The 11,570-nt window shown below is 36.4% G+C and overlaps 1 protein-coding gene across 1 annotated transcript; it reads left to right on the forward strand.

Moving 5' to 3' along the window:
• Positions 1–2,646: 2,646 nt before the first annotated feature.
• LOC145588453 (CASP-like protein XL3) lies at positions 2,647–4,957 on the forward strand. Its single transcript, XM_081645100.1, has 3 exons — positions 2,647–2,931; positions 3,116–3,260; positions 4,314–4,957. Exons 1-3 carry the CDS (start codon positions 2,741–2,743, stop codon positions 4,593–4,595), a joined length of 618 nt encoding a protein of 205 aa, XP_081501226.1. The 5' UTR covers positions 2,647–2,740; the 3' UTR covers positions 4,596–4,957.
• The last annotated feature ends 6,613 nt before the right edge of the window (positions 4,958–11,570 follow it).

The following is an 11,570-nucleotide window of genomic DNA, read 5'->3' on the forward strand; positions in this document are numbered from 1 at the left end:
AATCAATTCGATGGTTCCAACATAATAACAATTAACAACATTACTTTTTTAAAAAATTAATGCATGTATAAACTGTAATTAGCATGCATATATAGGTTACCTTATGGTAATCCACATTGAATTTAAGTCTTTTGGCATTTTAGTGATTATTTTTTAGTGGTATAAGTTTGATTATTGACCTGATTCAAATTGAGTTGAAAGTAGACTTTTAAAATTTTCCAATGATATATTATTTGTCTTAATCCAAGTTCGAGATCAATAGTTATAATAAAAACAAAAAAGTAAAAAACACAAAATAATTGGAAAATTCTAGGGGAGAACGCCTAGAATTCTCGAATCTCCTATGGATTTTCAAAAATTATAGGTGTTTCTCCCCTTGAATTTTGAAAAGATTAGGCGGTTGGCCTCCGCCCAAATTTTTTTCTTAAAATAACACGACTTTTAACTCCGGCGATGAATTCGATCACCTTACCCTCGGTTGGTGGTGGTCAATGGTAGTTTGTTGGGAGGTTTAGAATGTTAGATTGAGTTAGAGGGAAGTAAAATATGGAATACATATGAGGATATATTTGTCCATTCATATTTAAATACGGGCATTATTTGGTAAAATGAGGGTATCGTTTAACAACCGTACTCGTTTTTTTTATGCAATTTATTTATTATTATTTTTTTTTTTTTTGAATAGTGTGATTTAATTATTTTATTGCTCAATAAATAGTACATTTTTTTATCCCTCTTTTTAGAGATTTTTATTTTGTGTTGGATGATTGAAGATTAATAGCAAGATGAAGATCGGATTTCAATATCATAAATTAAATTAGTTGTTTGTAGCTAATGTAGGGTTATATTGTCGCAATGAGAGATATCAAGTCGTGATTATCAAATCATTGATGGTTGGAGCATAATTACATCAATTATTTTATAGGAAAAATACTATTAGATTTTATGAATATTTTGATGCTTTAAATTGTCTTTTTCCATGATTAATTTATGATTGTAGATATTGTATGCCTTTTGTAATTGACCACAGTAGTCACATTTCTCATTAAAAAGCAAAGCAAGCCATGGTTCCAACATAATAACAACATTACTTTTTTAAATAATAATGCATAACATAAATTATAATTAGCATGCATATGGTATAATAGATTAATAGGTTATCTTATATTGGTAAACCACGTCAAATATAAGTCTTTTGGCATTTTAGTGATTATTGGTCAGTGGTATGAATTTGAATACCATTTTTAAATACTTTAACCAATTAAACTAGTTTTCATTGTCAACTACATAGCTCTATTTTGTGTCGGTATAGAGTAAAGGATTAAGGGCTACGGAATATGGGAACGTGAGGAAATGTACATGGCCAGCCTAACATAGGTATGGGCTAAGGTGCAGTTTGGGTACTTGAATAATTTTTCATATTTTTATAAAATAAAAAAATTCTAGCTATACTATATGGTTGGAAGTGCATACTTAATTTATGTCATCGAAAATTTGGGTGATCTATTTACATCAAACTTGATTATAAGATGTGACGTATTGCTTCCAACTAAGCCGATTTTAATGCTACTACTACTCTTACTACGTGTTTTTTTTGACTCGATCAACTTCTATTTTTCCTCTTAAAGTTACATATCAAAATTATCGGCATCATAAGATAATCATGTACCATTTTCAAATTTAATTCAATTGGTCTGGCGACGTTATATTTGGTAGAGACGTGATGTCGTGCATGTATACTAGCTACACGCAATATAAACTAGTTCAACTTAAATTAACGAGATTAGAGTGGATACCATCTATCTTAATTATAACGAATGATTAAATTTAGTGCACGTTTGTTTATCGAACAAATAACGTGAAATAGAAAGAAAGCTAGCTAAAACAAGATTATTTAGCTAATTTAATTTATTGTAAACGTATATGGCGATTTAATTAATCAAGGAAAAAGACAATTTATTGTAAACGTATGATTAAATTTATGACATTTAGTACGTATATGTCGATTTGATAATGCCCACTCCTTTTCCTTTTTTGAAATATATTATGCTCAAATTTAGAGAAGTGGCTTCTGTCGCTTTGTATAATTGTATGAAAGAATTAACTTTTTTTTTTCTTCATATTTAGGGTATGTTTCACATTTATTAAACTGGACTAAGTGGAGCTGAATTGAACTGAATATTTTATGAGAGAAGGAAATTAAAAGTTGAACTGAGCTGATTGAAGCTGAACTGAACTGAAATTAAGATAAAGTGAACATGCCCTTAAATGACCTATGTAATTGTCATCCATAAAAAATTCTAGATTTAAATATATAACATTTTATCTTATAAATTTTCTATATTTTGGCGGACTGTGATCAACTTCTCATAATTTCATTTTCGTAAGTGTCAACTTCCAATATATATCCACGTCTAATTTAACAAACGGATGCTAAATAATTCGATTATACGAGCACCAAAGTTGGGGATTGCCGATTGTAGAGATCATGGTGTGGTACGACATTAATAGTACATAATAACATAAATGCATCGATGAATATATTAATCGTGGACCGTTTGCAGCCTCAACTATAACACTTATACTCTAGCTAACTTGGCTACTTGCCCTAGCCCCTTAAATATAAAAGCTTATAAATTCAACTATTCAATTCATAATCAACAACAACAATAACAAAAAAAAAGGGTCACTTTCTTATATTTTCTCTCAAAATTGTTCTACTAGTAGAGTGATTGAGTTTATGTTTGAAAAAAAAAAAAACATGGAGTTCATGCAAAACAATCGAATGATGAAAGTTGAAGCAATTTTGAGATTATGTGCTTTGTTAGCACTTTTAATGGCTGCCATAATTATGATTACAGACGTGCAAACCAAAGTATACTTTGGTGTGTTAAAAATGAAAGTCAGCTACAAATTGACGGTTATTTTAAAGTAAGTTTTCGTTGTTTAAACCTTTTTTCAATTGTCTTCAATACCGTATCATAAGTTATTATAAGAAGTCTGTACATGTTTTTCGAGATAGGACTTATTTTCAGAGTTGAGACAAGTTTTGAAAGGAAGTAAATATATTGTTGTGATCGTACATTGTTTGAATGATGGAATTTTGATTTGTTAGAGTATCATTGTACACTTATTTCATTGGCGCCGGGTACAATTTACTTCAACTAGTTCGATGCTTGGCCTTCACTGATAATAATGCGGGAGATAAACTAAGCTTGTCCAACCATGTCCTAAAATGGTCTTATTTCTTGCTTGATCAGGTATGTTGCAATAATTTTTATTATACATTCATCTTTTTTACTTTGTTAAAGAAGATTACTTAGCTTTTAGTTTGTTATATACTTCGTTCTTATGAATAATATGATCATATAATATGATATTAAATGTATCGTATATGAAGTATTATGTGTTTTGTTATCGGCTAGCTTGTACGTAGATTTTATTTGCATAACTAGTATCTTGATTATCTTTTCAGGCATTTTCAGCTTTCAAGTAATCATTTTTTTTTTAATATATATATATATATAGCAAATTATAAGTATATTTTGTCAGCTTTAGCCACCAATTATATCTAATTTTCCAAATTTCGCTTAGTTATAAAATGACCAAACAAAAATAATACTCTATAATTAGCTATAGATTATGTAGGATATATCCTTCAAAGGTTTTTATTTATTTATTTTTTATTTTTTAATATATACATAAATGTATTTCACTCATATTTCATGGCTGGTGTAACCTTAAAAGGCCAAGGCCGAAAATTCTTGCTCAATTGGAGTTAATTTATTTTCTGGTGACTACGATTAGTGATGACTGAGACACCCTTCACAACGACTAGTGACGACTGAGACACCCTTCACAACGACTAGTGACGACTGAGACACCCTTCACATACCCAAATTTTTTTTTTTTTTTAAAAAAAATAATAATAATTTATCTTCTAAAATAAAATAAAATTGTGGGGCACACACTTACCTAAAAATAGACATAAGCTTGTAAAGATGTAAGTAAATTAAATAAGGGTTAAGATTATGGTTTGAGCCCTTTAATTTTGTCAATCACCCTTTGAGTATACACAATGATGAATTCAATGTATTACACCCAAATAATATAAAGTGCTCCAACTCATACAACTACATTTAACATAACATAGCTAATAATAAATGTAACAACCGTATTATAACTATTCTCATTAAAAGTTTGAAGTAGTTTAACTAATCTAGTTTCAAGTTTCAACTAATTAAACACCTTCGATGCTTATATTTTAACTAATCACATTCGATACTAATTTAATTTTCTTTCTTATCGTCAAGGTGGTAGCGTACGTTGTTTTTGCTATAATGTGTGCCTCGACCCAAATAGCATTCCTCGCGTTATTTGGCTCCCATGATCTTGAATGGATGAAACTATGCAACAAATATGTTAGGTTTTGTGTTCAAATTGGTGGATCCATAGCTTGTGGTGGTGTTGCATCCATCATTTTGGCTGTAATTTCGGGCATTTCAACCTTCAATTTGTTTAGATGGTACTCTCCAAATTTCTTGTGCTTAAAGCCTAAGAAGATTGGTATAGCAGCGCCGCCTTCTATTCGCTAAGCTAGCTACATACATGAATTATGTTAGTTGTTGGTATAAAGACATAATTCGATGTACAATAATTTATGTAAACCTACAATATATAAATACATATGTATACGATGTATCTGTTTAGATATATGAGTACTATTAGTTTTTAGACGTGATGTGACAATTTTCTTACACAAAAGAAATGTACATAGAGTTAATATTGTACTACGTTACTACCTTAGTACCTTGTGTTCGGACCGGAAGGAATGGGGTGGTTGGTTACTACAGTATTAATTACTAAGGATGTACATGATTTTATTCTTAGCTTATTTATCGTATTGTTAAAACTTAAAAGCTCGATAATCTTATTCTCCTTTTGACTTTCTTGTAAATATTCCTCGTTTATATTATTATTATATGCCTATCTAGCTAGTACTCACTCTTTACTTATAATTTTAAATTAATCAGTTTTTAAAATGTGAATAAAAAAATATGAGACAATTTTAATGAGTATAATAGGAAGCGTGTCTGATTTCTTGCAGTATTTAAGCAATGCCAACTAACATCAATATTAAAAAAGATGCTTTGATCCAACCACTAATTTATGTCCATAGTTAGTTGTTTGATTTCTAACTGGTTACAACTTTCATCACTAATGTATCACAAAACAACTCATGAACAATATAATCGGTTGTAAATTTTATTTGCTTAGATCATTTGGTTTAAATGAACAAAATTTGTAATAGTTAGAAACATAAATTTTAATTTTGCATATTATTAATTGAATGGGTAAAAATGATGTTTGTTTGGAAAGTGAAAAACTTTACCTTGGTTTAATTTATGGAATTAATGATGTTGTTGGGTCATATAGAAGCTTTATTTGGTTGTTTGTAGTCCGTAGTTTAAAAAGTAAGTAAACAAGAAGAAGAGCTTAATTAATTTTTTTTTTTTTTGACGGGAAAGAAGAGCTTAATTATATAAATAGAGAGTAAACAAGCGTATTAAAAAAGGATTATATTATATACATTGATATTTGATACAGATACATGAGAGTTTGGTCAACAAACTAGGGTTCAGAGCTTCCATACTAAAATCAATTGGCTATAATATGAATTATTCCTCTACCTTATAAATTGGAATCACGTTTCCTCTTTCTCCAATGTGAGATACTCACAAGTTGGCTACGATGGGTTTCAACCGTATACAATGCTTTATGCTTACATGCAATCTCGAGGGATACATACCTTCCATATTTTGAATTGGATTAGATTTCTCGAAGGGTCCAACAAAATTGTGTTGTACGGAGTAGAGGATGGCAAAATGGCCTCAAATTAGTATAAACTCCCTCGAAAGAAAGGGCGAAACTTCCTCGAGAGAAAGGGCGACGCTACCACCACGATAGTGGTCCTGCTCCGGCCAATATGGCTGACGAACTGGCTGATAAATACTTGAATTTGAATATAGAAGACGATGAGAGTGAAATTGTGGACGTTGGTGCTGTGAATTCGGAGGAATCGGAGGCTAGGGTTTCGCTTATGTTAGTCGGCAAACTTTTGACAAACAGGGGCGTAAATTCAGACGCTTTCCGGCGAACAATAACCCAATCTTGGGGATTGGTAGGGAAGGTAGTAATTCGACCAATTGGGGCAAATACCTTCGTGTTCCAATTCTTTCATTGGCGAGATAAGGACAAAGTGATGACTGGCAGACCTTGGTGCTTTGAACAGAGCCTTTTGATCCTTAACGGAATTAATGGAGATGAACAGCCTAATGATGTGTCCCTAACCCATTCCCCTTTCTGGATTAGATTGGAAGATTTACCCTTTAATTGTCGCTCTAATGACCATGTGAGGGCTATTGCCTCGAAAATCGGCGAAGTATTAGAGATTGAGGACGACCTGTGGGGAATTGGGAAGAATCGGAGGGTAAAAGTCATGTTGGATGTTAATAAACCTTTGAGAAGGTTTCAGAATGTCAAGAACAGGGATGGAGCCATTGTCAAGATCAAATTGAAATACGAACGCCTTCCTTTTTTCTGCTTTATGTGTGGAGTCATGGGACATAGCGAGAAGGACTGTGTTAATGTTCCTGAGGAGCTTCAAAATCAGGGTTTTGGGTGGGGGACGTGGCTTAAAGCTTCCCCTAGGAGAGGAAGGAAATCAGAGGCGGATGAAGTAAAGGACTGGAGCGTGGCAAAGAAGCTAATTTTTGTAACAAAATCTGAACCTGCACCTCTACTGGAAGATCAGGTGAAGGAGAATGAGGGTTTTGCAACGGGGGAGGATGTGAGAGATCGTTCCTTGGTGAGTGTTGAGTGTGTTAAGGACACCTCTCCGGATGACACGAATGAGAGGGCTTCTCTGACAATGCCCCCTAAGAAGAATATTGAGTATGAGGAGCCAGCAGGGATGGAGTGTGATGACGACAGTGCTGGAATTAATTTTAATATTGCACCCTTTAATATAGGAGTGTCGCATAAGAACTGGGTACAGGGTAGGAAAGTCAGAAAAAAGATACAAAATACCCCCGCAGTGCTTAAGGCGGGGGGTGGAAGCTCTGAAGTTTCTGAAGTTTGTGGTCAGAAGAGGAAGAGTAAGTGGGAAGAAGGTGGATTAAACTGTGAAGATGTTGCTGGAGTTGGGGAACATGATGCCTGCAAACGGAGCAAGATCAATTTGCAGGGTTCGATGACACATATCTTTTCGACGGAGGTTGGTAATGACCAGCCCCGTCAATCGCCATGAGTATCCTGTGCTGGAACTGTCGGGGAATGGGCAATCCCGAGACAGTTCGTAGACTCCATAAATGGAGTAATTTGATGGCCCCTGACCTAGTCTTTGTATGTGAGACTATGGTTAATAAAGAGTGTGCTGAAAGTTTTAAAGGTAGAATCGGCTACAGTAGTGCTTTTGGTGTTTCTAGTAGAGGAAAGTCGGGTGGTCTATGTATTTATTGGAGTGAGGATGTCATTGAATTTAAATTGATCTCTTTCTCTCATCATCACATTTGCGGAGAGGTGAATAAGGATGGGGTGGTTTGGAGATTTGTTGGTATGTATGGTTGGGCAGACTCGGGGAGTAAGCATCATACTTGGTCCTTAATTGAGCAGCTTTGCGAGGACATTTCGGTACCAATTATTTTTGGGGGCGATTTCAATGAGTTACTTTCTTACGAAGAGAAGGAGGGGGGTGTGGATAGGGATAGGCGTGACATTGCAAAATTCAGAGAAACTTTAGACAAATGTGAACTGCGAGATCTTGGTTTTGAAGGGAAATGGTGGACGTGGGAAAAAGGAAAAACTGCTCAAACTCGGGTGCGTGAAAGGCTTGACAGGTTTATTGCAACTCCCTCATGGTTAGACCTTTACCCACAGGCCTATGTCGAGCATTTACTTCGATATAGGTCTGATCATACTCCTATTGTTATCCGGTTGAGAGAAAGTAACAAAAAAAGAGAAGAAAAGGAAGAAGAGGTTCAGGTTTGAAACTGCATGGCTCTTGGATGATTCTTGTGAAGCTGCTGTCAGGAAGGCATGGGCTTTGGCAGAAGGTTTTGACATGGTGCACAAAATCAACATGACAGGCAACACTCTGATGAAGTGGAGTAAAGAAAAATTTGATGACCTTGGAAATAAGATTGAGAAAGCTGAGATTGCATTGAAAGAAGCACATCAACGTCCTATTTCTCAGGATAGTTGTGAGCAGTGTGCTTCTTTGGAGGCTACCCTCGATGATTTACATAATAAGCACGAGGCCTATTGGTACTTGAGGTCTCGGGTTCTAGAAGTGAGGGACGGTGACCGTAACACGAGTTATTTCCATCACAAGGCTTCACAAAGGAAAAAGAAAAACAGGATAAAAGGCTTATTTGATTGTGAGGGAAATTGGCAGACGGATGAGAAAAAGATTGAAAATATTGTTTGTGATTACTACTCCCATCTTTTCACTTCCTCAGAGCCGAATGAGTCTGACTTTCAAGAAGTCTTACAGCATGTAACCTCAGTTATTTCGAATGAGCTTAATGACGAGTTGATAAGGCCGTACACGAAGGATGAGATTTTCGAGGCGCTCCAACAGATGCATCCTTGCAAAGCTCTAGGGCCGGACGGTATGCATGCTATTTTTTATCAAAAATTTTGGCATATTGTTGGAGATGATGTGGTGAATTTTGTAAGTAGTATTTTACAAGGCTCTTTTCCTCCGAACCTTGTTAATAATACTAATATTGTGTTGATCCCGAAAGTCAAGTCCCCTAGTGTTATGTCTGAATTTAGGCCTATTAGCTTATGTAATGTGCTTTATAAGCTTGTGTCGAAAGTTCTTGTTCTTCGTTTGAAATCTATTCTCCCAGAGGTCATTACAGAAAATCAGAGCGCCTTTGTACCGGGAAGACTCATTACCGATAATGCCCTGATTGCACTGGAATTATTCCACACCATGAAGAAGAGAAGCAAAAGTAGAAAAGGCACGATTGCTCTGAAGTTGGATATGAGCAAAGCGTATGATCGTGTTGAGTGGGGCTTTCTGAAAAAGTTGTTACTTACTATGGGCTTTGATGGTAGGTGGGTGAATTTGGTGATGAGTTGTGTTTGTTCTGTTTCGTATTCTTTCATTGTTAATGGGAGAATATGTGGTCCCATATCTCCTTCTAGGGGACTTCGACAGGGGGATCCTCTCTCCCCGTATTTGTTTATTCTGGTTGCCAATGCTTTCTCCCATATGCTTAATAATAAAGTGCAGAGAGGTGATATTCATGGAGCAAAAGCAAGTCGGTGTGGTCCTGTGATTTCACATCTTTTGTTTGCAGATGACAGCTTACTGTTTGCTAGAGCCAACCAACGGGAATGCAAAGTTATAGTTGATGTTCTCAACAAATATGAAGTAGCATCCGGACAGAAAATTAATTATGAGAAGTCAGAGGTTTCGTTTAGCAAAGGTGTGAGCGCCGAGCAAAAGTGTGAGATTATGGGTACGTTGAACATGAGACAGGTTGACAGGCACGCAAAATATTTGGGAATCCCTACGGTGGTAGGGCGTTCAAAAAAGGCTATTTTTACAGCAATCACAGACAGAATCTGGAAGAAATTGCAGGGTTGGAAGGAAAAGCTACTCTCTAGAGCCGGGAAGGAAATCCTATTGAAAGCGGTTATACAAGCCATCCCTACTTACTTAATGGGAGTGTATAAGTTCCCTTGTTCGATTTTACAGTCAATCCGGTCTGTTATGGCTAGGTTCTTTTGGGGAGGCAAGGGGGATGCTCGCAAGGTTCACTGGAAGTCTTGGGATGATATGTGTTCACCCAAGTGTTTAGGGGGAATGGGATTTAAAGATCTTGAGATTTTTAATGACGCTCTCCTTGGCAAGCAAGCGTGGCGTTTAGTGCACAATGAGAACTCTTTGCTCAATCGGGTCCTTAAGGCAAAATATTATCCGAATAAGTCTTTCCTTGATGCTTACTTGGGATATGGGGGGAGCTACTCTTGGAGTAGTATTTGGAGTGCTAAGGCGCTCCTAAAGGAGGGAGTAATATGGCGCATCGGGAATGGCTCAAAGGTGAACATATGGCGAGACCCCTGGCTAGCAGATGCGGAGGGAAGGTTTGTATTAAGTGTTGAGGTCGAAGGATTGCAGCAGGTCTCTGATTTGATAGATATGGAGAAGATGGAATGGAATTACGATCTGATAGCTCAAAATTTCAATGCCAGAGACCAACATTGCATTCTTTCGATCCCCATTAGCCCAAGATTGCCTAATGATACTATCACATGGGCGTTTTCTATGGATGGACTATACTCAACGAAGACGGCATATATGTTAGGGAAGGGTTGCAATTTTGATAATTTCCACCTCGCTTGGGTGGAAATTTGGGGCCTGGAAGTCTCTCCAAAGGTGCGCCATTTCCTTTGGAGATTATGCACAAATACCCTCCCAACTCGTGCCCTGCTTTGTCACCGCCACTTGATTGAGAACGCAAGCTGCCCGTGGTGTGGGGGAGTTGAAGAGAGCAGCGCTCATGTTTTATTTGAATGTGTCAGAGTGCAGGAGCTATGGCAAGACGGTGGTTGCTCGAGCCTAATTGAAGACCTCACAGGCTCCATGTGTGATTTGATGGTGAAGTGGAGGGGTTCAAATACCAAGCTCAAACAGAAAGCTGCCTATCTAGCTTGGATTATATGGGCTGAACGAAACTCCTGGGTTTTTGAAAGTAAAAGCACGCCAAATGCTCTGCTTATTACCAGATTAGAGAGGCTAGTGGAGGAATATGGGAAGTACAGCAAGAGAATTTATGCTACTCCTCTGCAAAAGGTAATTCGCAGCCCCTCAAAATGGATTGCTCCACCTCAAGGCTGCATTAAGGTAAATGCCGACGCACATTTGGGTGGGGAAGGTTGGGTTGGTTTGGGGACAGTGGCTCGCAATCACAAAGGCGAAGTTCTTTTTGCTGCATCTAGAAGAATCAAAGCTACGTGGCTCCCGGAAATTGCTGAAGGAAAAGCTCTTGCGATGGCAACTAGATTGGCTCTGCATTTTGGCTACAAAGATGTAATATTGGAGTCGGACTGTCAAGTTTTAATCAACCGTCTCTCCAAAGCTGCGATTTTCTTCTCTGATTTTGATAATGTTCTTCATGATATTTTGACTTTAAGCTGCAATTTTAATAGCTTTAAATGGTCTCATGTAAAGAGAGGTGGGAATACTGTCGCCCACAATCTCGCAAGAGTAGTACCTTTTGGGGTCGAACAAGTTTGGGTCAATCATTGTCCTTTAGAGGTTTCTCCCTATGTACTCTCGGACACTTTGTCCCTTGATTAATAAAATTGCTCGGTGCGTTTCCCTCAAAAAAAAAAAAAAAAAAAAAAAAAAAAAAAAAAAAATGGCCTCAAATGTATTTAGCATGGATGTCGGTACAAATTCAATGCAAATGTGTGAGGTTATAGCCCAACCCAAAGATCTTGGAAACCACATTACTATAGTACAAATATGGTAAAGTATAAATTTTTAATAT

Source organism: Chenopodium album, chromosome 17 (assembly GCF_948465745.1).
Source record: "Chenopodium album chromosome 17, dcCheAlbu1.1, whole genome shotgun sequence".
NCBI classification, from domain to species: Eukaryota; Viridiplantae; Streptophyta; class Magnoliopsida; order Caryophyllales; family Amaranthaceae; genus Chenopodium; species Chenopodium album.